At 34.4% G+C, this 26,763-nt stretch overlaps 11 protein-coding genes across 11 annotated transcripts; 4 read left to right on the plus strand and 7 right to left on the minus strand.

The window, feature by feature from the left end:
* Positions 1-1,029: 1,029 nt before the first annotated feature.
* Positions 1,030-2,972, plus strand: RO3G_14307 (uncharacterized protein; the record flags this gene model as incomplete). The annotated part of the gene is made up of 2 exons (XM_067668891.1): positions 1,030-1,948; positions 2,101-2,972. The coding sequence occupies 2 exons, from the start codon at positions 1,030-1,032 to the stop codon at positions 2,970-2,972; spliced, it is 1,791 nt and encodes a 596-aa protein (XP_067524992.1).
* A 641-nt stretch (positions 2,973-3,613) lies between these two features.
* On the minus strand, positions 3,614-4,084 carry RO3G_14308 (uncharacterized protein; the record flags this gene model as incomplete). The annotated part of the gene is made up of 2 exons (XM_067668892.1): positions 3,614-3,873; positions 4,063-4,084. 2 exons carry the CDS (start codon positions 4,082-4,084, stop codon positions 3,614-3,616), a joined length of 282 nt encoding a protein of 93 aa, XP_067524993.1.
* Positions 4,085-4,711: 627 nt separating this feature from the next.
* Positions 4,712-5,797, minus strand: RO3G_14309 (uncharacterized protein; the record flags this gene model as incomplete). The annotated part of the gene is made up of 5 exons (XM_067668893.1): positions 4,712-5,015; positions 5,067-5,157; positions 5,258-5,525; positions 5,583-5,609; positions 5,795-5,797. 5 exons carry the CDS (start codon positions 5,795-5,797, stop codon positions 4,712-4,714), a joined length of 693 nt encoding a protein of 230 aa, XP_067524994.1.
* A 166-nt stretch (positions 5,798-5,963) lies between these two features.
* RO3G_14310 (uncharacterized protein) lies at positions 5,964-7,771 on the plus strand (the record flags this gene model as incomplete). Its single annotated transcript, XM_067668894.1, has 4 exons — positions 5,964-6,215; positions 6,274-6,607; positions 6,652-7,127; positions 7,187-7,771. 4 exons carry the CDS (start codon positions 5,964-5,966, stop codon positions 7,769-7,771), a joined length of 1,647 nt encoding a protein of 548 aa, XP_067524995.1.
* A 243-nt stretch (positions 7,772-8,014) lies between these two features.
* RO3G_14311 (uncharacterized protein) lies at positions 8,015-10,251 on the minus strand (the record flags this gene model as incomplete). The annotated part of the gene is made up of 6 exons (XM_067668895.1): positions 8,015-8,956; positions 9,018-9,215; positions 9,268-9,581; positions 9,644-9,803; positions 9,860-10,136; positions 10,187-10,251. 6 exons carry the CDS (start codon positions 10,249-10,251, stop codon positions 8,015-8,017), a joined length of 1,956 nt encoding a protein of 651 aa, XP_067524996.1.
* A 1,612-nt stretch (positions 10,252-11,863) lies between these two features.
* RO3G_14312 (uncharacterized protein) lies at positions 11,864-15,534 on the minus strand (the record flags this gene model as incomplete). Its single annotated transcript, XM_067668896.1, has 8 exons — positions 11,864-12,022; positions 12,083-12,630; positions 12,791-12,949; positions 13,007-14,174; positions 14,231-14,374; positions 14,429-14,782; positions 14,842-15,224; positions 15,414-15,534. 8 exons carry the CDS (start codon positions 15,532-15,534, stop codon positions 11,864-11,866), a joined length of 3,036 nt encoding a protein of 1,011 aa, XP_067524997.1.
* A 2,271-nt stretch (positions 15,535-17,805) lies between these two features.
* Positions 17,806-18,458, plus strand: RO3G_14313 (uncharacterized protein; the record flags this gene model as incomplete). Its single annotated transcript, XM_067668897.1, has 4 exons — positions 17,806-18,036; positions 18,094-18,243; positions 18,296-18,370; positions 18,429-18,458. 4 exons carry the CDS (start codon positions 17,806-17,808, stop codon positions 18,456-18,458), a joined length of 486 nt encoding a protein of 161 aa, XP_067524998.1.
* Positions 18,459-18,983: 525 nt separating this feature from the next.
* Positions 18,984-20,232, minus strand: RO3G_14314 (uncharacterized protein; the record flags this gene model as incomplete). The annotated part of the gene is made up of 3 exons (XM_067668898.1): positions 18,984-19,754; positions 19,813-20,091; positions 20,152-20,232. The coding sequence occupies 3 exons, from the start codon at positions 20,230-20,232 to the stop codon at positions 18,984-18,986; spliced, it is 1,131 nt and encodes a 376-aa protein (XP_067524999.1).
* A 520-nt stretch (positions 20,233-20,752) lies between these two features.
* On the minus strand, positions 20,753-23,318 carry RO3G_14315 (uncharacterized protein; the record flags this gene model as incomplete). The annotated part of the gene is made up of 4 exons (XM_067668899.1): positions 20,753-21,891; positions 21,962-22,372; positions 22,429-22,794; positions 22,853-23,318. 4 exons carry the CDS (start codon positions 23,316-23,318, stop codon positions 20,753-20,755), a joined length of 2,382 nt encoding a protein of 793 aa, XP_067525000.1.
* Positions 23,319-24,433: 1,115 nt separating this feature from the next.
* RO3G_14316 (GTPase) lies at positions 24,434-25,207 on the minus strand (the record flags this gene model as incomplete). Its single annotated transcript, XM_067668900.1, has 4 exons — positions 24,434-24,724; positions 24,812-24,992; positions 25,046-25,117; positions 25,173-25,207. The coding sequence occupies 4 exons, from the start codon at positions 25,205-25,207 to the stop codon at positions 24,434-24,436; spliced, it is 579 nt and encodes a 192-aa protein (XP_067525001.1).
* Positions 25,208-26,178: 971 nt separating this feature from the next.
* Positions 26,179-26,733, plus strand: RO3G_14317 (uncharacterized protein; the record flags this gene model as incomplete). The annotated part of the gene is made up of 4 exons (XM_067668901.1): positions 26,179-26,191; positions 26,302-26,390; positions 26,472-26,576; positions 26,695-26,733. The coding sequence occupies 4 exons, from the start codon at positions 26,179-26,181 to the stop codon at positions 26,731-26,733; spliced, it is 246 nt and encodes an 81-aa protein (XP_067525002.1).
* Positions 26,734-26,763: the final 30 nt, after the last annotated feature.

A 26,763-nucleotide genomic window follows, 5' to 3' on the forward strand; every position in this document is an offset into this window, starting at 1 on the left:
CTGTTGATTCTTAAGTGGGGTTATATTCCCGTTTATCTCCCCCCCCCCCATATTCTCCTGAGTTGAATCCTATTGAGCAGTTCTGGTCAGTTGTCAAAGCAAAAGTAAAACGCCATCCCTTGAAAGACACTGAAATTTTGATATCGAGAATTATTGAAGCTTGTCAAGCTGTTCCTTCAGAGCATCTTCAAAATTTCATTCGATATTCTGTCAAAAAGTTTGAAGACTACAGAAACAAGCAGCCAATTTAATAAAGCAGCTGCTTAAATATCATGCTGAAATAACTTTCTATGCTTTATATGACCAATTTGTAAATGACCAAGTGGCTTTCAAAAAACTGACCAACTGGTTTTCATAAATTTGACCAATTGAGTTTCAAATACTTGACCGAATGAGTTCAAAATTCTGACCAATATTTTCAGTGAAATGACCAGTTGAAGATGGAAACACTGTAATCTTAATAAGGACTTTTTTCTCGCAGTTTTGACTTCTTATTCAATATCACGTTCGTAACTTTAACTTGCCAAGAGAAACAAAAAAGTGCTTTATAGGTGAACAATTCAAATGATAAAACCAAATTCTATGTGAAATCATTACTCAAACTTTTTCATCCTTTCTCTCTATCTTTTTTTCTCACTGGATAAATGGCGCCATATATTATTTCATTTTTTGTTGTACAAATAACAAGTTTAATGGTAGAATATCAAAGATTCGAGGATGTTTAAGCATCTCGTTATACATAAAAGACAAGCTTTTTTTTCTCCTCCCTACTTTTTTTTTTCAATGTCTCGTTGCTTATACCGTCCTTTTCTTTTTCTTTCTTTTCCTTCATTCATCGTACTGCTATTCATCCCCTCCCTTTTAATTGACTAATATCAGAAATATGCCTAAAACGCTAAGTTCAAGCTTTGCAACCTACACAACAATGATGCGGATAACTAAAAAAGGAAGACCTTATACTAAAGTAAACATTTCCAATTAATTTCCTATCCTCTTGCTTATTATTATGTGAGATAGGATTTGTATGATATGTTTTCTGCTGTTTTACTTCAAACTAACTTGACCGATCATCGAAGCTTATTTCGTACTTATCCATATACGTTCACAACCGAGGAAGCCGTTAAGGTGATGTCATCACTCAAATTCATTCACGTCCTTCGACAACCTGATCCTTCCAATCCATCACACCAAATAGCCACAAGGACTACCACGACCTTCAGTATGGACGCAATCACTGCAAAGAACATGCTTCAATTCTTTTTATTTGCTCGTTTAATCCAGAATGCGACCGATTCGACCAATTGGACCGTGAAAGATAAAGGATTTTGGTGCCCAACATTAAAAGGAAAACATGTCTTGGAAGAATTTGCTGATTATACTCAGGTGGAGATGACTGATAACTTGATCGCGGCACTCAATGCACCCTACATGTCGCCGTCATTCTCGGGTAGTACGGGCGGAAGGATCATCACACTCGATCGACTCACTGATCATGATGACCAAATCACCTTTTCGCGAGCCAACATGACTGTTGCATTCAAGGCCATGCTATCCAGTCTATCGATGGATGCTTTGATACTGGATGATGTGGGCGGCATTGAACGAAAGAATCTAGCACAGTATCAGCATACCTTTTTAGCGGTTCACTGCGTTGAGTGGCTTGCAGATCGGTTGACAGTGATGTCCAGAGAGGAGGCAGAGACAATTGCGGCCGAATTTGTCTTGTTTGGTTGGATCGCTCTCGTCCTGGATAAATCTGACAAGTCCATCACGACAAAGGATGAAGGCGTTTCGTTCAAGACAAGTCGAAGTGCTACTTATTACGTGACAGAGCGAGGGTATATTGCCGCGGGTTGGAAGATACCAAAGGAGGAGATAATTCAGCCCACAAGTGATCTCTCCTTTCATTCAGAGACAAGTAGTCAAGCTACGACTAGTAGTAATCACAGTAATAAGAATTCAAAGCATAAGCCAATACAATCATCAGAATCACACATCAAATTTCATTCGCTGGATCAACGTGAAGATCTATCGGTAGCAGAAGGTGACATTAGAAGCAAAAACATAGGAATCAAAATTGTATTAACAAGCAAATTTTAGAAATAAAACGGGTGGATTCAGGCACATCTTTGGTTGAACAATTAGCCAACACGAGTCTGTCAAAGGACGTTAGCGCTTTACCTCCCGATACCCCTATCAGACCGCCCAGTATGTCATTCACTGATTCCAGCATGTCACATGGCAGTACCTCTTCTACTAACAAAGATTCATCACATTACTACACGCGTCTCTATAACATTTTGGAAACACCATTACTTCGCATGTACTTTCGTGACTTTTTAAAATCCAATTATTGTGCGGAAAACATCAACTTTTGGGTGGATCATGACCGACTTGTTCGCAATAGTTTCAAGTCCGAAACAACCGCAGAACAATTAGCCGATTGCTATTCAATATACGAGTCCTATCTCTCCCCAAATGCGGAAGAAGATGTGAATATTGATCATACACTGCGTCAAGAGATCATTAGTTATGTCCAGAACGTGTTTGTGCCTGTTCCCCATCCACCACGTAATGATAAAATTCCTTATTTTACTACCCCAATTCTACATCATAAACCTGCCAATCCATCCGATCGATTTTTACTCCTGCCGCCTCAAGCAACCGTCAAGCAGCGTACGATCATCATCCGTGGTGTTTCTCCTGACCGTTGCCTAATCAAGCTATTAAGCATGCTGGGCCGTGTAAATGAACACGTATGTAAAATGATGGCAGAGGATTCGGTACCCAAGTTTGTAAAGACCAGCCGATATAAGGAGCTGCAACAACATCAACAACCTAAACAAAATGTAATTGTATCTCATGAACAAACCACTGAAGAGGATCAGGATGATCTCTTGATGGCTCTTTCTTCCACTCCACCATCTCGGGTGTCGATTGAAGATCAAAGACAGGAAATACAAATTCCCTAAGGGGAAACGGGATAAAAAACTTATTTTATTTTTTGCTCCTTAACTTTGTATAACCCCCATGTGTAAAATTTATACTCTATGTTTTCTATGAAAGTTTTTTATGTGTAAAATGTATATAATTAAACAGAAATAAATAAAAAAATAAAAACTTGAACAGAAGTTTTATGGAAATAAACAATCAATTCTTCGAACCCAAAGATAAAAAAAAAAGTACATGAGTGTTGATTACATATGCTTAATCCAAATGGCTGTATCTAAACTGATTAGTGCTTTTTTTTTTTTTTTTTTTTTTTTTTTTTTTTTTTTTTTGCTTGGTGCTACTAAGCCAATTGTTTTCTATTTATCTTTTTTGTTTTCAATACCAGCTTTGCGGTAGTCATCTATGCAAAACTGATATACTCTTTAAAAGAACTAGAAACGTCCATGAAGTTGGAGAAAGAAAAGGAAATGTTTTATACTCTCAGAATTTACTCTGTATGGCGCAGCAGCAAAGCCTAATTTACTCTGCGCACAGAAATAGCAAGGGCTTATACAACTACATGTAGAAAACATTTTATTATCTTGTATAATATTATAATGTATATAAAAGTGTATATAATGGTATATGAATATATAAAGGTATATAAAGAAATAAATAGGTTTTAAAATTGAACGCAAGCTGGTTTATGCGTTCTTCGTCTACGTCTTGCAATATTTCCTGCTGCCAAAGCACAAGGCGAGAGTACAATGAGCACAGCAGTACTACGCGTATTTTGATTGATATTTTTTGCTGTTCCAGACAGCTTCTCTAATGTGGATGTATATGGTTCTAGTAAATTGTTCATGTAATCCTCTTCGTCTTCTTCTTGGTCAAGACACGTCCATTTGGACTCATTATTTTCTTCATAAAGTGTCTTTTGATCTATATCCATAATATGACTCAAAGATGGCGGCCCATCCTCTAGACGTTCTGTTCTTCTAGTAATTAATCTTGAAGCACACAAGAATCGACTGTAAAAAGAAGGTCGTTTATATTCTGTGGCTGTATTTTCCATTTCTGGCTTTGTTTTTAATTTAAAGAAAGAAAAAGAAAAAGAAAAAGAAAGATTACGTTTGTATTTAAATACTCTCATTTTTTTTTTGTGCCAATTCTAAAGGTGTCCTGACACGATTTTTCTTTCTTCCTTTGTATATTCTCCTATAAAATATTTGTTTCAAGTGTACTTTTTACTCCCTAAAATTTTGTTTTATTGTTTTCTTTTACCCTTTGTAAAAGGGATAAATTGCTCCTTTTTTTTCGCTTTGAAATGCTCAAATGATTAAACTGTGGCGGATTTAACAAGTAAATCGATAGACTTCTTTATGTTTTGGCCCTTTACACATTTCTCTTTCGCCTGTTTTTATTGTCGCTGTATTTAAAAAAAGGCTTTGTTTACGTCTCATGATGCATGTGGGATTTCTCTCGTACCTGGAATACCAAGACAATGAAGATTTCCTTTCTTCTATTGCTTGTATCATTCTCCCACCAATCACTCCTTCTTCCTTGTTTATCAAACATATTATCATTGCTATATTAAAAAGAATAAAATGGAAAAATAGTTTTTTATTTTTAATTCTCGATTTTTTTTTGTTTTACCAAAATCCTTTTTGTCTCTATAAATCATACTATTGTGTCAAATTTCATCACAACATGTCTTCTACAAATAGGACACTATGTAAAAAGATGAGTGGAAAAAAGCCTTTTTTGCTTAATAATCACATCAGCCACTTACAAATCCTTTTTTGGTAAGAAGCCAAGCATCGACACATTTAGCATGGTATCCATGATGGCAAGGTAAAAGACGCAATATTTCACCTTTAAAGTAATCCTCCAAGCAAATAGCACAGCATGATTCAGCCCCGTATTCCTCTTGTGTGGTAAATTGCCATAAGACTAAACTTGCCAAGGTCGTTTCGGTTAGGCCATCATGATGCATTTGTTGTTTTAATTGTCTGAAAATGTAAATAATGACAAGCATCACACTTGGCGAAACAAAGACGATTATCATTGCATCCAACAAAGGCCTAATAGTTTAATAAGAGACAAATTGCTATTAGAGACAATATCTATTTTACCAATTCATATGTTGATCTCTTTGAAGCAATATCATTAGCGGTGCATCTGTTAACTCAGATAAATAGAGCAATGTCTTGTACTCATTCTTTGCTAAAAATATACTTGGTATTTCTATATCAAATGTATCACCTATGAATTGTTTTGATTTGTATATGCATGCATCAAACTTCAAGTTGATTATTAGTATTACCTAAGGTATACATAGTAAACCAACTTGATTTCAATTCAAGATCACCAATAGCCACAGCCACAGCTCCACTTTGTTGCATATTACGTACTTTGGTAGCAACTGAGCAACTTCCTCTTTTAATCAATGCTATCCAGTTTGCAAACGGAGTGGTCACTAATTGACATCCTGTGGGATCTTCCAAAGGTTGAAGTAAATAACCCACCTTATCACTGTTGGATAATGTGGGACCAAATGAAGCTGACTTGGTTTGATAAGTTGTATTAGTGGCCTATAATCGGGGATTAAAGCCATCGCGTATTTTCAATAGATTGTGTGGTCTTTTTACAAACACGTAAATTGAACAGTAAACTGTCTTTAAACACAATAAAAAAAGTAAGATCATTTTCATCATCTTCATCAAAAGAAAGAGAGAGAGAGAGAGAAAAAGAGAAAAGAGTAGTAATAAAATCAATTTTTATTTCATGTCCTCTTTCTCTCTTTTAGTACTTTTTTTTTTCTCGTAGCTTTTGAAATCAACCGTTTTGATTTATATTTTACCATTTATTTTTCCTTTACTTGTTGCGTGATATAAATTTAGCTTTCTCCGCTTTTTTTCCCTTTTCCTTGTTTTTTTTTTCTTTATTTTTTATTTTCTTTATTCTCTTTATTTTTTTAATTGCCTCATTCACTTTCTTTATAACAAAAAAAGAAAGAAAGAAAAAAACTTATGTTAAAAAGACAAAGTTTATTAGCACCGCCTGAATTAAGCCATTGGAAAGAACATAAGTTTGCTGTTCATCATCCAGGCATTCATCCTCTTTCAACAAATGAAGTTATTATAACAGACACCATTACAAAAGACTATGATAATGAAACTGGAAATAAAATTATAAATCATTATATGATCATAAAAGAAATAGGAAGAGGTGTTCACGGTAAAGTAAAGTTAGCACAAGACATGAATACAGGACACTATGTTGTAAGTGGTTACTGAAAAAGAAAAAGAAAAACAGATATTTAAACTCAGTTATATATAGGCAGTGAAGATTGTAGATAAAAGAACTAGAAGAAGACAAATGGGATATAGTTTATTAAGAGGAAATAACAATCAACCACAACAATCACAATTTGCTTCAAAAGAGAATGAATTGAAAATTAAACGTGAAATTTCAATATTGAAAAAATGTCGGCATCCAAACGTGGTTCAGTTATTGGAAGTAATGGATAATTCAGAGAGTAGAAAGATTTATATGGCATTAGAATATAGTGAATATGGAGAGATTGAGTGGAGAGATGAAAATGAACAGCCTGTGATGACAATAGATGAAGCAAGAAAGATATTTAGAGATGTTGTGAATGGACTTGATTATTGTAATTATAATCCGTTTTATAAATTAATACTCATATTTCTATAGTACATTATCAAGGTATCATTCATCGTGATATTAAACCTGCCAATCTATTACTCTCTCATGATCATGTCGCCAAAATATCAGACTTTGGTGTATCTTATTACAATGAGCTGTTAGCTGCAGATAGTTTAATTGAACCTACAGAAGACATGCTCAATAAAATGGAAAAAGACCTTGCAGAGACTGCAGGTACTCCGGCATTTTTCGCTCCTGAATTATGCTATGCAGGCGATACAAATGGAAAAAGACCTCTGACGTCAAAAGCAATCGATGTCTGGGCTTTGGGTGTCACGCTTTATTGTTTTATATTTGGTCAGTGTCCATTTCTTGCTTCGACTGAATTTGAACTATTTGATACAATACCAACTCAACCACTTACTTTCCCTCCTAACCAACAAATCGATGAGGATTTGAAAGACTTGTTTACAAAACTACTTGAAAAGAATCCAGAAAAAAGAATTACTTTAAATAAAGTCAAGGTAAAGAATAAAGAATCTTGTATACACACATTCTCCCTAAAATTGATCGTTTTCATTAGACACATCCTTGGGTTATTAAAGATTTAGAGGATCCAAGGGAATGGTTTACAAAATCAAATCCAACTTTCTATACCACACCTACCGAAATACCAACAGATACCGAAGCCACAATGACCATCATGGAACGTCTACGTCAATCCATTCGAAAATTAACCTTTTCATTTGGCAGTCATCGCCGTAAATCGTCATCTCAAAAGTCAACAAGACCTTTATCTTATCAGATCCCTACCACACCCACCAATCACACTCACCGCCTTTCCCAGCCTACAATGAACAAACAACCGTCTTATTCCACTTCATTATTACCTCATGCAACAAGCTCAATCATTCCCACAGTTTCATTATCTACCGGTCATACCTTGATCTTAAACTCTGGTCATTCAAGTAGTATTATACCCCCTAATTCCACTGATGGATTAAAATCAGAGGAAGAAGATGATGATTTGGAACATGAATATTACTCCGTTAAACGTCCTGTTTATGATAGACGTGTCTCTACAGCTTCTTCTGCTTCCTCAGGTTTAGGATTAACATTCGGTCGATATCGCGGTATGACGCCCATGGAAGTCTCAAGCAAAAGATAACTATATTGTGTGCGTGTACATATAATTGAATATACATTCTGCGTGTATATGCATTTTATTTATTGAATTCATATCTATCCCTTATCCATTTCTCCTCTTTATTAAAATAAAAAGAGGAGTTTTTTTTTATCATATAAATAAGACAAAAAAAAAAGAGAAAGTTTCTTTTATATAATTTGTTAATTGAAATCATTTTCTTTATTACTAGTGTTATTTACATTCGCTCTATTTACGTAAACATAATTAATGTTTACGTTTTAACATACAATAATCACCCCATGCCAATCCAGGTGAGCCAGGAACCCAAAAGGCTCTTGATAAACGATGAGAATTCTCAGTGTCCAAGAAAGGATAACATGCCAAAATTTCCCAATGATCTGTATCTTTGATATAACGAGGCTCAGCAGAGGATACTGCACGAAGAGGATAATCCACATCCACCAAATAATCACATTCATTTTCATCTACATAGACACTAGGATCTTCCATGTTGATATCATTAAAACCTTGGGGGGCTTGTCGTGCACCAAACCAGCTATAGTGTCTACGTCTATAGTATTTTTCTTCTCCGTCTATTTCATACTGACCAACTGTAATGTCCTCCTCAAATGTCTTGGGTAATTGACCGTGGAAATCGCTCTTGATAAATTGAAGACGTGTGTCACTAGGCAAGAAGAATTGAGAGGGGAACCGGTACCATTCCTTACCAACACACACATTCTTTTCCTTTAATTGAATGTCATTAGGAAAGTCTTCTTGCAAATAGTTCATGTTCACAAGTTGATCTGTAGGTTGCTCGGCCCAGATAGAGCTGTAGATCGTTAGAGGGGCTCGGTAGCGTGTCAGGAGGGCAAGTATACGAGAGAAGGATAAGAGAGCATAAACAAAGAGGATGGCAAAGGATGTATAACGTAATGCCATCACACGCACATGGACACTAGCACCTAACACACCAGCAAAACGACTGGCCCAGGTACGAATCAAGTAAATAGAGATGGCAGCATTAAGGGACATGAGTGGATAAGCAACATACATAAATCGCTCTTCCTTATGGGCTTGAAGGCTAAAAGTAATAAACCAAATGTAGAAGGGAATAAGCTTCAATCCTAATACAACATAGGGCCAGATCTGATCCATCTTGGTTCTACCAGGTACACGGTTTCGATCGATAAATGCAGTAATAAGCTATATAGTTCATGTTATGCATTTCATCACTTAAAAAGTTGCTTTCGTCTTCTGTACTTACCACACAAACAGCAGAACCCAAGGCTAACAAAAAGACAATGTTGAAGTTTAAGAAACCGTTCAAAATATAATAATACCAAGGCTCTGTCCCGTAAAGGTCAGGTCCTCGTCCATCAGAGAAAATGTTGTATTTAACAATATTCCAAGCGACAATTGTATATTGACGATAAAACATTTGGTCCATCAGAACAAGCAAGAACTACAGAAAACATAAACTTCTTTTCTTCTTTTGTTTTTCCTATGTCACTTACAACTAAGCCAATTCCACTAAAGAAAGAAGCTTCCAACAAACGAATAAACCTTCTCAATCTCCATTGAGGGGTAGCTAAAGATCTTACAATAGTACCATCCTCTTTCTTCATCATATCTCGTCCAAAAACAAGGATTTCTTCAATAGCAAATGGGAGACCAATAAGAGCAGCGAATGGCCAACCAGCCAATGCACCCAGTCCGATCCAAAATACAACTCTGTAAGTACGTGTACGGTCAACATCTGAAACAGGCTTTAAAGCATATGAAAACGCCATAAAGACACAGCACATGGCAAAGCTGGATGGCAGGTAGGCTAACATGTACAGTATGAGCCTCTCTTTCTTTCTTTCTTTGTTTAATCTGTGTTGGACGAACCTGTGGATGCATTAAACATGCCAGCACCAAAAAATAGAATTGCGAATACATAACGTCCAACATGAGGGTTAATTTCTTCAGTAATAGTACGATAAAAGCGAGCTTCTGCAAAAGAACAAGCACCAGCTAAAACAAGACGAATGATGTAAAACACTTGAACCTAATAAAAAGCTAATTGAGCTCTTTCTATTCATCCATCCTCTTTACTGCACTTACTTTGGTTGGGGCAATTAATTTTGCAAAAAGCCCAACAAGAGCATGAACAAAAACATAAGCCCAGCTTCTGATTTTATAATCTGTAGAGTACTCCCAAGTTTCGCGTCCATATCCTTCCAGTAAATAATGGGTAGGTTCCCAGTAGTTGAATACTTCGTCACAATCGTCCATGATACGATACAAGGCAGAGAAACATCGAATGATGAACAAGACCCGGAAAGCGGTAAGAAGAGAGAATGAAAAAGTTCCAGATTCACTTAATAAATCCTGTGCAGCCCTATAAATATATACATCAGGTTATATATTTCTCATTACTATACTATTTACCTGATAGACTTGGTTTCCTTGGTACTTTGCTCGGTTGTAGTCACCGTTGTCTTTTTTGTCGACATGCTCTCTTTTTTGTTTGAGCGCGAACGTAACTCACGCTTACTACTTTCACTCATTGGTTTAATTAGCGTAAGAGAAACACGTTTTTTATTTGTTTTTTTTTTTTTTTTTTTTTGCAGTCATTTTGATATAACTGCTGAGATTGTATCTGAGTTTGTGTTACACATTCAAATAAGAAGAAAACGATTATCCGAAATGGTGTTTTTGAGTGATCCGTATTCTTCCAACTCGGTATACATTATATCTTTTATTGAAGATGAAAGAAACCATTTACATGCACAGACGCTATAGCCTTGATGAGAAGAGTCTGGGGAAGTGGATATTCGCTTAATATCTTTCAAGCTTGTAGAATTTGTAGGGCAATACGACAACATGATATTGACGCTTTCAAAAACATACACAAAGTGGCTATGTTAGCTATAATTAGGCAAAATAGGCTACACATTTTCAAGAGAAAAAACGAGTCGAAAGTCGCCATATTAAGAGTAGTTTCCTTTTCTATTTATCTAGAATACTCAAGAACATAACTTTCCTCTTTATGCACTCAATCGATTTCCGTTCACTTTTCAATAGTGAACTTTAAGAAGGATGATTAATGATGTATTTCTACTCATTCTCTTTTATTTTTTACATATACATTATAAATATCTCTTCCATTATTTTTCAATTGTATTTTTAATTGCACTTTTTTTTTAAGAACAAAGCTTAAAAGCAATGTAAATATCTAATTCAAGGTCTGCAAGTACCTGAGCATTCAGTATATTTTCATATGTGGCACTCTACTTTATCGTAAAACTTTGCTGGTTTTTCTTTAGAAATAGTATATTCTAACCAAAGGTGGGGCTATCTTTTTTTTATTATTCATAATTGATGCTTTGAAAATGCCGGGGATATACATCACTCAAAGCATGCTGCCCCAGATTTGATTTAATAGACTCTGCTCTATGAAATTCCTTGTGAAAAACTATTATTCTTGTAAATCGCATATAGCAATGTGTCAAAAAAAAAAAGCTTTACGCAGAAACACATACAAATACGCATAACTAACCTAACATATTTCTAGTCTAAGCTGCTTTGTATCTCTCAGAGAGTATGTCATGTTTAGTTTGTACTTTATTTGGTCAATAGGTAAGTCAAGCTCTAAAATACATTTTCAATAGTATCCTTTGAGCATTTTTGAGACTTGAATGAGTATCAGAGCTTGGCAACGAGCTAAAGCCAAGTATATTACATACAAATAATGGGCCATTTGCAACTAAACAGAGACTCATTGCAATAAATTACCTTTGACTGTATGAGTATCATGGGCAGTAATTCACAACAAAAAAGCAACTTGACCACATTTTCTCTGATCTGATTCTGACATTTCACTTGAAAGTATAAATAATGTAGGAATTGGCTACATTGATGCCTATATGTTTAATATGAGGGAGAAAAATATTTAATATTTTTTTTTTGTAAAGGATAAGCAATAAACATTCTAATAAGTTACAACAAAAGCGTAAGAGAGAACGGGTTCCAGTAAATAGAAAAATCGATATTAATTGATAATAAATATGGGATAATAAAACTAAGCATATATGCGTGGTATGAATGCATAATGCTATAAAAGTATTACAAAGAGGATTCAAAGGTGTTAACAAGCTGGAACACATATTGAAAATCAGGTTTAAAAGGATGTGCCATACATCCGTGAATTACTGGGTCTATCGCGTAATTGATGAATTGCAGACATCTCATATGTATTCCTGCCAGTACTTGAATCAATTCACCCTAAGGAGGAGAATAAAAGTTAGAAAGCCAACAAAACAAAAAAAAAGGAAGATGACTTACTGTTTCTACATGACGGATTTCAATAAATCGAGGATCAAATCCAATGATATAAGGGTAGTAAAATGCAACCGACTGCGGCATTCCTTCCCATTCAATCAAAGGCATATTACGAACAAAAGAACCATGCGTGTTAACCATGAAAGCAAATGAATCGTAGCATAACAAGTAGTTTTCTCGACATCGAAACATACCCAAAGGCCGGAGTTCTTGTCCCTTTTGCTGCATAAAAGCAAAATCAGGATGTGTGGGATCAGGCAGATTTCGATTCATGCTGAGTGATTCTAAATTGACTATTTCAAAACCTTTTAAACACACTACAACCAGTCGAGCCTTCAAGAAATGTACTGAATAGGATTCTGTGCCAATATAAAATTCCACATAGCTCTTAAACCAGGACGGCATTTTGCTAAAAAGACCAGATTTTGTAAAGTATTTTTTGCTATTAGCAGGGTCTCGAAGATCACCACAGATTGGTTCCAGCACTTTAAAATGACTATCAACACCCCGCTTTTTCATGGCAACTACCAGAGTACGCCCGTTGCATACACCTGAGCGAAAATAACTAATGTGTTGAGCAACCTTCTGGTGTGTTTTATCCATTGAAATCTTTCGAGCATCCTTTTGAATTAAAGGCTCCAATGCATATGCATACAATGTTTTATCTAATGGACTTTAGATACTTTTTACCACTTCCTGTTTTCTTCCTACCTGCCAAAATCAAGAGTATACGATGCTCTTCAAGTACTGCAATCTGGGTAACATCTGAAATAGATAAAACAAGTTTTATTGAGTTCGTATCTCCTTCAACTCCCATCCATATGCCTTGCTGTGTGCCAACAGCGATCATACGTATATTTTTTGAGCTTCCTATAAAAAAGATAGACATGAATACATTGAAAATGTCAGATAAAGGTAGATGCTTACTGAATGGTGTTGTGCAAGTTACTTTTCCATAATTGTGGGAACCTGATGCGTTTGTATTTCCAAAAGTAGTATCACTTAACGATTTGATTTCAAAAACTTTTTTATCTAGATTTGCTGCTTCCATCATTGCCTTTGCTTCTATTACCTTTTCTTTCCATTCTAAACGAGAGGAAGCACTCTCAGCATAGAGCATGTAATCAGCGCCATGCCGACCTAAATGTTGAATCAAGATAGGAAATTGGTTATTTCCAAAGGGCAATGAAGTCCCATTTGGGATTATACTGTTGCTAGTAGGTGAGAGTAAGGCATAAGTGCCATTTGCAGTACTACTCATATTTCTTAAACCAATTGAGAAACCCTCTGTAGCTTCCTGAATATGCAGCAGTTCCATCGGTATCGGACGTTTTGATATAACATACTCTACATCATCTGTTTTGTTAGGAGCCTTTTTTATCTTCGTCATGAGCAGTAAATGATCAAACAAAAAGACTTGCAATTCCACCGTCTCCACTACAAGATGTGATTTTCGACATAGTCTTCCTTCCATCAAGAGCTTCCTTCCAGGTTTCAACAAGTCTAGTTCGTGAGGCTCGCCTGGTTTGAATCGAACACGTTGATTAATTTCATAGACGCGCAAGGTGTTTTTGGTCTCGACTGTTGCTTCGTCCACCTTGGTAGCTACTCCTTTAATGATCTCTATACATTTTGCAATACTGGCTTTATCCGGGCTGTCACTTGGCGTCTTTTTTAATACGGCATCCAATAATAAGGAATAACGTTGAAGTCGAGTGACAGGTAAGATGATAAAATGACGAAAGGGCAACCTTCTGCTTTCAGCTCTCTTTTCTTTCTCTCGAATAAAAGTTTGAAACAAGATATTGGTCTCTGCTTCTTGTTTAGCTTCGTATTCAGCTAATACAACGTGAGGGCCATACTTCAAGTACACATCCATAAAGCGATCGACATGACGTAAAAAAATATCACCGACTTGGTTGATACTACCAATGGCATTGGTAGATTGACAATACGCTTGGTGATCTTTTAGGTCGTCGCACAACACTTTATGAATATCTAAGATTTCTTGGTAATTATTGAACACCTTTTCACAAAACTCTTGCCTTCTTGGTTCTTCAATACATTGAGCATGTAACAATTCGTTAACATAAAGCTTGTAAATTATGGTTGTTAGATGAAGTCTAAAAGAACACATGAAAATTTATTTACCTCGTCTAATAGTCGCAAATCACGAACGTAGTCTTCTTCGGTATAAATAAGTTCATGAATTGCTTCTTGTCTAGCAATTTCATTTTTAGGCAGAGTGACCAATATATCTTTTGAAACGTTGGCTGACCATGCACGTGAAATGCTCTGCAAATAAAAGTGAGTTTATAAATAATAATGCGGTACTTGTTTTGATCTTACAGTATCATGCGAGACAGAGGAACCAACAGAAGGTGCTGCCAATCTTTGCTGAGATACATCTTGTTGTTGTACAAGCTTATTAGGACAAAGTGGAGAGTAACAACCAGGCTGACCAGGTAAGCATGACATTGAATAACAGCGTGCCAGTGGCGTGTAAACACCTTCAATTTTTTCATTTGTGATGACGAGTGTGTATATCTCACTTGTAGAATTGTACAACTTGTTTTTCCTTAAGGATTTTTCCGAATATGGAGTAGGAATAATCAAAGGAGGGTTGGTCTTTGTCAGTGCACGGGCGATTTTTAGGTAAGTTGAATTTGGCGATCCACTAGGCAAAAATGAGCGAACAATATCCTGTGAAAAAAGAAAATGGTCAAGGCTTCATTGCAACCACTATTTTTCATACAACATACCACTGCTTCCTCACCAGTAAAACTAAGAGGATATTCAGCTGAAGAAAATATCTTTCTACGTTCATTTAACGATTTCACACACACAATAAATTGATTCGATATGAAGGAAAGTAAAGCAAAGTTTGGAAATATACCCTGGTTTGATTCATATACTGCTGACATACCAAATGTTAAAGGTGAAGTAGGAGCTGATAAAAGAAACTTGGGTGAAAGGGGGATACGTTGAGCTGTGGTAGAAGAAGAAGAAGTAGTACGATTCAAAGAACTTGACCTTGTTGTAAAAAGACCATCCTCCATATTGCTTGCACTTAGGTAAGATGGTGAAACAGGCGGTGTACCATTTTGAGGCTTTTCTTCAATAATGGATACCTTTTTTGGCTGATCTATGCATTCTGTGGTACTATTGAATCTTGTATAATTTTCGAACACATACCCTCGGGTATCCTCTTTTAGGTATTCATCCTACATAATAAGCTTAAGCAAAAAAAAAGGAGTATCTTTTGTTTTGATTGAGAAAATGCTTACTGATAGGTTGTAGCTGTTTAGTTGATTTGAACTTGTTTTATAATTACTGCTTAAACTTAATTCGTTAATGAACATGTCCAGATCATGACAAAGGGCTTCAAGAGCAGGTGATTTTATAGTCTCAGATTCAGATGGCTGTTGCCTCATTGCAACTTGTTCTATGTCCATATTAAAAAAAAGGAGAGAGTATAATTTTCTTGATTTTGTACACAAAAGAAAATTAAACCGAGAAAGAAGGGAAAAAAAAAAAGGATTAAAATAATGAAAAAGAAAAAGAAGATTCAGGGCAAGCTTTCAATCTTCGTGCTACCACAACAAAAATAATAAGAAATAAAAGTTACTTTAGAAAGAATATTAACTATACGCCATATCTTTTATTGTTTGTGTGTGAAGCCATAAGCAATTTGTTACTTTATTTTTTTTTTATCCAAAATAATCACAGTCCTTGTTTGAATTAAGCCGACAATCTAGATTTATTTCTCCCTTTTTCATAAATATAGTAAGATTTTTCAAGATACGCTGCTGTAAACTAAATTATTCTTCTTTTATATCTATAAACTTGAGAAAAGTAACATACACATATATAAGACAAATTGAATATTAAATAACATAAAACAATAAAAAAAATTGTCAAAAGGGAGCGGAATCATCCAAATTAAGTAGAAGGATATGACCAATTGTAATCAGCATCCAAGTGGGCAGTGCATATAAAAGTAACTTACTTTATTGACACCAAGTAAAGAAGGAAAAATCGGCCTTTGATGATGAATATATTAATGAGGCGCAATTTCACATGCTTTGTATAAAAATCCTATTGTCTTTTTCTATTGAAAAGTTTTTGTACGTCCATTAATAAACAAAATATATCAAATAAAAAATCAACGCAAAAGATGAGTCATTCCTGGCAAATTATTAACTTTTATAATGATATATTATAGCATAATGCCATTGAAAGCAAAAATTTCAAAAATTTTATTATTTCTTTGCTGCTGAATGTTTTATCGTTGTGGCGATTTCCTATGATTAAACATTTATTTTCAATCTTTGATACAGTCTTTTTCTGTAATTGAAAATTTCCAGTTTAGAAGAGTCCTTTAAAGTATACTTTGCTCAAGTACATTAATGCTGCTACTATGTGGCAGATCGTCAATGCTTGCTTTTTATATGCTACTAATATTCCTATGAAGCCAATTGCTTTCATTGATTACCTTTTTCGAATTTTCCTTTGAAATTTTTTGAATCATTTGGGTGCGTAGTAAGGCCAGTATAATTTAATTTTACATGATAGATGTTTTTTTTTTATTGTAATATATTTTATATATTGCTATTAACCTCAAGCTTATGTAGCGGTTTTTTATTGTCATTAATATTTCTTAGCAAGATCGAGTTGTCTGCATTGGAATAAATAGATATGAAAACTTTATTAACTAATGATCGCTCTTTCAGTCCTTGATACATCAACTATAGTAATCAGACACGAGTTTCATCTTCTTTTCCTTGGATGTCGTCAAGCCGTAGTTTCAAGAGATAAAAGCATGCAAAATTCATTTTGTAAAATAAAATGAGCTTCACTTTAAACATTATCAATTTCGGTTATAGAAAATTTGGTTCTACCGTTTGAACTGAACTAACGTTAAATCAAGGATTAACTTTTTTAATAGCAGTGTGGTAGTTGAAATGATAAATACTAACTGGTACATATACGTTATGATGAATCAACACAAAAAAGTACTACAGAAAACCTTTAAAGCGCCTTTATTTAATAAAAATATAACTATTATAGAATTATTGTTGGCTATTTCATACTTTTTCATCTCATTCTTATTGACTTATATACCTTGATTATAAGTAAAGTATATCTGAATGTGTGTTGCCAACCAAATAACAATGAAATGTTATAGCTATTCCTTCCCTCAAAGCATTTGTAAAACAAATAATAGATGTGTTGTAAGTAATAATAAAAATATACAAATGACTTATTGGTAAGCTATCTCATGCTCATTAGTACTTAATCAATTACATTATTTTGTATTAATTCTAATCATCATTACTTTATCAAAAGCTGCATTTTTCATTTTATATCAAAAGACTATAGACTAACAAGTCTTTAAGAGCTAATGTAATATTAAACATGAGAATATAGCTCTTGTAAATACAAAGATTTCATGAGCTTATCCAAAAAAAAAAGCATAATCTTTATACTTAACTTTTCAAAAACAACAGCCATACTAGAATTTGATTGCATTGACATGTCAAACGGGGTTCGAAGGCAAGATAGAGACACAGTGATTTGATTGGGTTACTTTATTTACGTCACCATTAAATAACGTTTTGCATTTTTCGTGACTTTGCTGATTCTAGGGTGGAATTTTAAAAATAAAGTAGGGTTTCTTAACAGGCGATACATAGAACAAGTTTCTTCTCCCCACTCTTTAAATAATGTCATTCAGAGCTGCTACACAACGTGCATTGAATGTGCGTGCCTTAGTTTCAACCACTCGTCAACCCATTGTGATGACCTCAGTTCGTCCTCAATCAACCTTAAATACTGGAGAAATTGTTGAAGATCCTCAAATTGGTGATTATCCCAACTTGCCTCGTAACAGTACTCAAGCTAGAGGCCCTTACGGCTGGTGGGATCCTCAAGATAAGCGTAACTTTGGCGAGACTGTAAGGAGTGAATGATACAAAATCTTGGGAATATTTTAGATTAAAAATTATTCATAGCTTCATGAAGAAGATGAAATTATGGGTGTCTGGGCTCCTGATCTTCACGAATACAGCCCTCGTAAGGCACTTGCCCAATTAGCACTCTTTGCTGGTGCTATTGCTTCTGTTGCTGGTATTGTTTACAAGACTTACCCTGAAAGCCCAGCTGTAAGACCAATTTATATACATAAATCTTAATTTCTAATGGTTTTATCATTAGGTCAAGAGAACCTATCCTTACAATGGATTGACAGAAGAATTTGGCGCTCGTGAAGGAGATATTCGTCCTCGCGGTGTAAGTAGCAAATTTTTATCACTGATTGATTACATTTTATTAAAAATGGATAAAATAGGCCCGTGTTGGAAATGATGAGGAAGCATGAAAAATGATTCAAAATAAACAATACTTGTAAGAAAGATGTACTAGAGATCAAGCTTCATCATAAGAGACTTTTTTTTAAAGAATATTGTACTCTATCATTTTCTCTATCTTATTTTCGATGAAAATCATATTAAATTTTATAGGAAATAGTGTTTATATTTTTTTGGTGAAAAAGGAAGAAAAGAAAGAGTCGTTACCAATTCTCTTGAGCCTATTAAAAGTCCAGATATTATCATAGCTATGCGTTCAGTTATCGAGACCAATTGTAATTCAATAAGTACTTTAATGAAAAATTAAGCTGAACTTTTAATGCTTTTAACGTTCCCCATCATTGCGATCGAGGCAGGTAGGAACAGTCCTTTTTTTTTTTTTTTTTTTTTTTTGATAAAAATGCCAGTATAGATCTTAACAGTTTCAAGCGCATTTACTGGATGTTACTTAATTACATATCCTTACTACAAACAATCATATTTCTGTTAAAATTACTGCAAAAAATTCCACATTAAGCAAATCGTTTATTTTTGTTCTAGGAGGCTTGCTCTGTGGGTTCAGTGTCCTCTGGCTTCATCAAGTTGGCACTTTCTTGTTCTTCTTCATATTCTTCTTGTTCAAGATCATTTGAATTCTTAATTAAAGGCGAAAACGCATACCCTTTGCTACCATTACGCCAACGAACATGAGTAGATGCTTTCCTTTGAGAGTTACCCAATCTAGATCTTCTACGTCCACTGGCCCGTCTTCTTTTTTCCATAAAGTTACTATGGCGCCTACGAATTTCAGATCCATTAGACTTATAAAGCTCGTATTCCATTCTTTCAGAAGTGTGCGAATCAAAACGTTTCTGACGCTGCAGTGCTCGATAATCTTCCTCTGGTATACTCGTTCCTTCATATCTGTTCCATACTTCACGTCTTTCGTTTGGAGGTACAGGAGGAACTTGGTAGGCTCCAAGCCCCTTCGTCAAGTCGAGAGGATGAACCACAGAGACAGTGGCAGGCTCTGAAGAGGATGTGTTACTAATAACAGATTTTCGATTGAAATTCTTTTTGGCCCTTTGACGTTTTTCTATTTCCTCGTACAGCTTTTGACGTTGCTGACGCATGCCATAGTCCATAGTTTCTTTTTCTTCATCGCCATAAGGTGGAGGATAGTGTTCTTGATAGAGAGCAGCATCGTTTGTCGGTTTTTCATTAGATGTCCATTCTCCCTCTTGATCGCCTACAATATATCCACGAGCCTCTTGGTGTTCAGTATAGATATATTTTTTATGAATAATAACAATAGCCAATACCAACCCCTAAGTTTGTAAGAAATAGTTATTCATCTAAATATATTTTCATATACTTTATGCATACAGATACAAAGGTGTAAACTACCCATGAAACAAGTCGCTCTGTTGAAAAATTCGACCATTGGTGGGTACATTTGTCGAATATTTCCTTAAACTGCTCATTATTCTCATAATTTTCAGACCACCAAAAGAAGCGGTATGGCTGGCGTTGCATACAATTGTTCATTAAGATAGGGCGGTAAGTGCTGTAGAGCAACATGATGTGCACGAATCCAATCAAGAATTGAAGAATAACAATAAAGCATAAACCGTACATAAATATACTCATGCCACCAACAGATTTCTATCGAATTGATAAATACTTTTTTTCTTTTTGTTCTATTTATTTCTTCTTCTTTTTTACCATAAACGTTACAACAAGTCCATAGATGCTCCATACACTTACAATACCAATAAACGTTAAGTAAGTATACAAATCAGCCATTCTAAAACTATTAACCCAGTCTTTTTTTTTTTTTTTTTTTTTTTTTTTTTTTTTTTTTTTTGAAAATCCAGTTATTATGGGGCCAAATATACTTAATTTGTCTAATGTTACCAGAGAGATAAACAAGATCAACCGCTATCAAAGCAGGACCAAAAATCTATGATCATGTTAATAGTGAGACTGTATCATATATTCCTTTTGTTTATTTTTTTCTTTTACAATCAATAGAAAAATTGAAGTGATCACAAGCGTTTGCCGGGACCAGATCTTATTAGAATCGAGCTTTATTGAATTTAAAATCATGAGCGATGTTTGTGAAAGAAAAAAAAAAAAAAAAAAAAGAGGTAATCTTTTTTGCTTACAGCGGTTATACAACATGGTTCGGGATCATTTCCTAAAGTCGTGTTGTTTATGTTTCAACAAATTCAAGGGGTCTTTTTTTTAAAAAAAAAAATGAGTGCTTTATTAACGAATTATAAAATGCATAAATTTAAGCAAAGAAAAAATGTTTTTAATTGAGTCACAAAGAGACTTGTCCCTCACGACGAGACGCATACCATTTCCAAGTATAATAAACACAAATTGCTAAGAGTGAAAGGACTACAAAAATCCCAATCACAATCAAAGCAATAACCCACCAAGGCCATCTCTTTTGGCGAGCTTCTTCAGGCAGAACAAGAACACAGTCTATGACAAGTACACCGCCACCAGAACTTGAGCGGCCAAGGTCCAAAATGTCGGCACTGTCTTGAGAACTCCCTTTAATATGGACTGAGTAACCACCACCAATATTTTTGTTGATGACAATCACAATGTCCTTAGAAAGCAATGAAGGAAATTCAGTACCAGTATATCCAATATCACGATGTTCATTATTATCTGAAGCCCACCAACGTTTTTTTCCTATTTCATTTATATCAAGCCGAGGCAAACCGAGAGGGATTACATGTAATTTAGCAAGTTTGGCAAGTTTTTCATCACTCAGATGAGACAGATTAGTTCTGGCGAATGCACGATCAGAGGGGGCCAAGATCGTATAAGGTTCATCCTTGGATGTGCCGTTTAAAACATTCTTTGGCATATTACCATACTTCAAAAGACCTAATAATCTAATCGTTCCTTCAGCAGATAAAAGATTATGATTACTAACTTCCAAATTTTCTGGAAGTTGAACACGATCAATGGTATGAATAACACCATTTGAAGTTAAGATGTCTGTACGTATCACTTTTGCAATCACTGCGCGGTCATTTTCATCAGCAGCACCATGACCTCGGATAAAGAATCCAGCGCTTGTCTTGTTTAGAGTAATGCGAGCATCCGACGCGAGTGTCTCCTCTTTGTGCTCACCTTCTGCTGTTGAGTTCTCATAGAATAGACCACGGACAGCATGATACTTTACTACTTGCTCAAGTTTCTTTCGTGATTCAGGTTGAAGCAGATGCTCTGCCAAAAGACCAAGATGAGTAAAAGCTTTGTTAGTAGGAGCAAATAAAGTGATTCCATGTGCCTTTTCAATGGCTTTATCAGAGTCTGATGCATACAAGCTAGCCACAAATGTAGACAGTTCAAGGTTAGCAGGGAGACGATTCACTGTATTTCGAGGTAAAACAAGACGATGAGCAATAGGATAGATGATGGCATTGCTTCCGATTTCAACTGTAATACAGAAGGGAACAATGAATAAAGGAAGAGCTATTTATTGGCTTTATATTAACAGTAAACCTACCAGGATCCCTCAACACATGAGATTTGTCAAATTGAATCAATTTATTTGGTTCTGAAATGGTCACAGGTATGTGCTGATAATAGGAATCACCGAGGTCATCGTGAGAATGAGTCTCAAGTAGTTGGCCATGAATGAGGTCAGAGGGGCGGTATCGATTACGAACGATATGATATTCCAACCAGGCCTTCATTTGATTTTTAGGCACATTACCTTCATCCAGCTTATCATTTGGAGGAGCCAATATTGTCACTTGATCAGTTTGATCCTTGTCCAAATAGCGCCCTAAGCCATTACTGTCGAGTAATCTTCCAAACTTGGTTGCATGGATAGCACTCAAAACCTTTCGAGTATCAAGGTTCAGAAAATCCTTATTTTTTGGCAATAAAGGTCTTTCAAGCACATGAATCACACCTTTTTTTATGATGAAAAATCAATGATAAATAACCATTAAAATTCCTTGTGCTTACCATTGGCTGATAAAATGTTACTTTTAATCACTTTAATATTATTCACAGTGATAGTATTTCCATGAATCAATACAGCAAGGGATTCTGAGCCCTTCACAGTTTCAATTTTAGATTTTCCTTCTGCAAAATCATTTGTATAAAAGATCTTGGGTGAAATTTGATGTTTTAAAATCCTTGCCAAATCATAACAACCTTCTTTGCTGTTCAAATAATCCTTTTCAATATCACTGAGGTCATTCCCAAAGACACTTTCTTTAGTCGCAAAGATAGTATAGCCCTTTGCATTCTTTAGTTCTTGATCCATATGAGCCTTATTAACTAAATCACAAAAATCCTGAAGATCATTGTCCAGAGCTAATGTTTCGTCTAACATAAAGTGTGTCAGTCTGTTGTCAGTGTTCAGCACCATTGACCTATACGTTACCTAAATTTACAGGCAGTGGCAAGAAATTGTCAACACTATGAATGACACCATTCGAAGCATCAATGTCCGCTTGAATAACTTGTGCACGATTTGCCTCTACTCCGGTACCAATAATAATGTCACCTTTAAATGTGGTCTTTGTGACCTTTAGAAATTGTCGTAAATCACCACTATAAGCCTCTGTCTCTAAAAGTCGTCCATCCCAAAATTCATTTGACTTGATAGCGACAGGAATGACATGATACAGAACCTGTTCTGGTGTTGAATGGTTGTCATTATTGTCATGATCAAAAGCTTGGTTAACAGGAGCAAAAATTGTACCAGCTTTGATTGCCTTGAACTTAAAAGTTAGATTATGTCTTTCGATTTCATCAACAAATTTAGTGAATCTTTTGTCATCAGCAAGAGTATCATATAATGACTTTTCAGGCTTTAAATAATCATTGAATAAACAAGCAGAGCACATGTTTATGAAGCATATCAAGACATAAAATAGTACAAAGAATATCGTAAATTTTTTATGCATTTTTTCAAAGAGTTGAAATAAGAAAGACAATGAAAAGAATACAAAGAGAAAAGGATAAAGTATGATTGATTTTTTGAATTCAAAAAGAAAGAAAACTTCATTTGTCAAACTAGTATATCACTTGAATGTCATCATTCATCTCTCATGAACCTTTTTTTCTTTTTATGCTTTAAAGAAAAAATACAATAGCAATAAAGTTCATATATCATTTTGATGCTTTACAATTCTCGTTTTAGCTGTATGCTTTGTTCAGATTTTTATGCGAACATGTAATTAATGTATACTTTCTGTTTTCATTGGGATTAGAATATACAATAATTACTGATATATAGACAATCTACTACATGTAATTTATAAAAAAAAAAAAGAAGGTAAAATAGAGCAAACTTCATTTTAATCTTTTTAACCTTAAATACCACGTGGAAATTTAGAGTGAGAAATAAAAAAAGAATGGACATTTAGATAACAAACGCGTAACGTACTTCAAAAGTTTTGTTGCACAAAATTGATTTGTTAGTAGGCTTTTATTGTTTGATTCATCCTTGCTTTATGTAGAATAAAAAATTTGTTTCTTGTTGAGTCAAAATTAGTAAATAAAGTAGGAATTGAATACAACAACTATCAGGTTACTTGTCCTACTCTCTCTCTACTCCCTGATACTAGATTGTCTTACTACTATTATTATTAGCAGACTACTATTTTTAAATTTTTAATTAAATTTACATGTAATTAATTGCTTTAATAAATGTACGCATAAAAAAGAAGAGGTACGTAGACTAGGACTCAATCAATAAGCTGAGGATGACTGTAACCACGAAATGTAAAACAGAACTTTTACACAAACATCATTTTGAGAATAGAAGCAACACCCATGATTTCCTTTTTTGTATGACATGACTTTAATTGTGTAAATAAAAGATATAAAAAAAATAAAGCCATAAAGGATACAATATTAAAGAGAGCGTGTGTGTGTGTGTGAGTGTGAGAAAGAGAGAAAGAATAATTAAGAAATTGTCATATAAAAATGAGTAATCTTATTTTTGTATGAAGATAGTTTAAAGAATAAGACAACCCTTCTTTTTAGTTGGTCGAACAGGAGGAGATAAGACAGCACGGATGGCTTCATCAAATACATTTTTAAGACCTTTTTGAGTGAGTGCTGAACATTCAAGATATTTGACTGCAGAAATTTCTTTTGCCATTTGTAAACCTTGAGCATAAGAAATAGGTGCCATCTTCTTTTCACGAAGTCTGTCTATTGTGTCTTTGTCCTCACGCAAATCAAGTTTAGTACCTACAAGGATGATGGGTATGTTGGGTGCATGATGACTAATTTCGGGATACCACTTTTTTTATAAAATGAGCAAGATTAACATTCTAAACTTTCCCCTTTCCTCTCTTTCTCTCCCTCATATTCTTTTTCTTTCTCTTACCTTAGTTTTCACGTTTTCAAAAGAAGGGGGACTAATAAGTGAGAAACAACATAAAAATACGTCAGTTTGTGGATAAGAAAGAGGACGAAGACGGTCATAATCTTCTTGTCCTGCTGTATCCCATAAACCCAAATTAATTGGCTTTCCATCAACCATCACATTAGCTGAATAATTATCAAAACTATATATAAAATAATAAGACGGGTTGTTTGCTTTTCTTGTATTTTATATTACACAGTTGGTATATATTCACCAGGAAAAGCGTTGGTGGTATAAGATATTAATAGACATGTTTTACCAACAGCACTATTTACAATAGAAAAATTAAGCTTTTTTCATCTTGACTATATTTTTAAATTACCCATCACCAACAACAACACATTTAATAGATTGCATAATGTTAAATTAAGTACAATAAGAAAAAGAAGAAATGGGAGAAGTAGGAGAGAAAGTAATAAAAGTATATAAATATATAATGTGTGATTAAAAGAGAGAGAAAGAGAGAGAGAAAAAAAAGAAAATTGAAATGCTGCTTTCTTCGAAATAGTTCGTTCATTTAAAATAAACTTTTGTTGAAATTATTAAAGATTGATTGGCTCATCTTTCGGGGCTTTATTTTAAGCCAATAAATGTCTTTGTATCATATCCTGTGCACAAATTCTAGTGATAAAAATCCACCTAGCAAACGAACCCAATTGTAAATGAATGATAAAATCATCGGTTTAGAGCACTTAAGAAAGAAAATGATCGATGATAAGGTATAGAATAACCTATCATTACTATTTACTGTCTATATATATTGTACTATATAACAATATTAGAAAAAGTATTAATGACTAAAGAAACCACAAAAAAAGTAGTGCAAGCCATACAACAAAGAGCCAAAAAGAAGTATTCAATCACAATCATTCATCCTTATAACATATAAGAAATATTAAATTAAGAGGGTTTTCTGATAACATTTGAAGATAAATTTGTTGTTATTTCACTCATCGCTGCATTTTTTTTTTCTAGATTACTACGGCGCTACGACACATTATGAGCTATTCAGAAAAGGCACACCTAAAAAATAAGAAAAATGGAACTAATATGCATATACTAATCATAAGGTTTGCACTGAAGCAGACGTAAACTTTTTGTGTTTTAGAAAAAACATACATAGCACTGCAAACGGCTTAGTTGTAAACGGGTTATTATTTTTCACTTGATTTTAGTAATAAACTATTTGATGTGGTCTCTTTAATAAAGCAATCCTTTTCATATTTATGTTTTTACAACTTTACTAAGTTACAATGGGCATATGTACTGACAAAGAACTTTGTATATTGAAGAAATATATTTGGATAGAAATTTAACTATAAAGTACAATGCTAAGGTATTGTAAGTGTTTTTCTAAGGAAGCAAATTTCAGCTATAGCAGTAAATAAATATTTTCTTTTTCTATTGTCATTTGAAATAAAAACACTGTAAATTAAAAACACAAATTTAAGTTATATACGACTTTTATTATCAAACTGAAATCTTCAACACGGGGACTAAGAAGCTTAATATATCTGAACCAAAGATGCTAAGAGACATAGTAAAAATGATGATCCAGTCTAAGATGATTTTGAACAATGCATTCACTTTATAATCATGTTTGTATCTTTCATTTTAAAAGAAAAACGTCGATTGCAACACTGAATTCCCTTGCGTTACCCACATTATGGGTCGCAGCAAATTCGTGATCCTCACCTTTGATAGATTTAACCCAGCTATAAAGATAGTAATAATATATATTATATACGGTAATAATCAAAGCTAAAAAATACAAGAGAGTAATATGTTGGATTAAAATATGCTACGTCTTTCAAGAACTATGATTAGTCACTTGAGTTAATTAGCAAAAAGAATATGAAAATGGACAAAATTATGAAAACTGACATATGCCTCTGGAAAAAGAGGATAATAAA

This window comes from Rhizopus delemar, genomic scaffold (genome assembly GCF_000149305.1).
Source record: "Rhizopus delemar RA 99-880 supercont3.13 genomic scaffold, whole genome shotgun sequence".
In the NCBI taxonomy this organism is placed as follows: domain Eukaryota; kingdom Fungi; phylum Mucoromycota; class Mucoromycetes; order Mucorales; family Rhizopodaceae; genus Rhizopus; species Rhizopus delemar.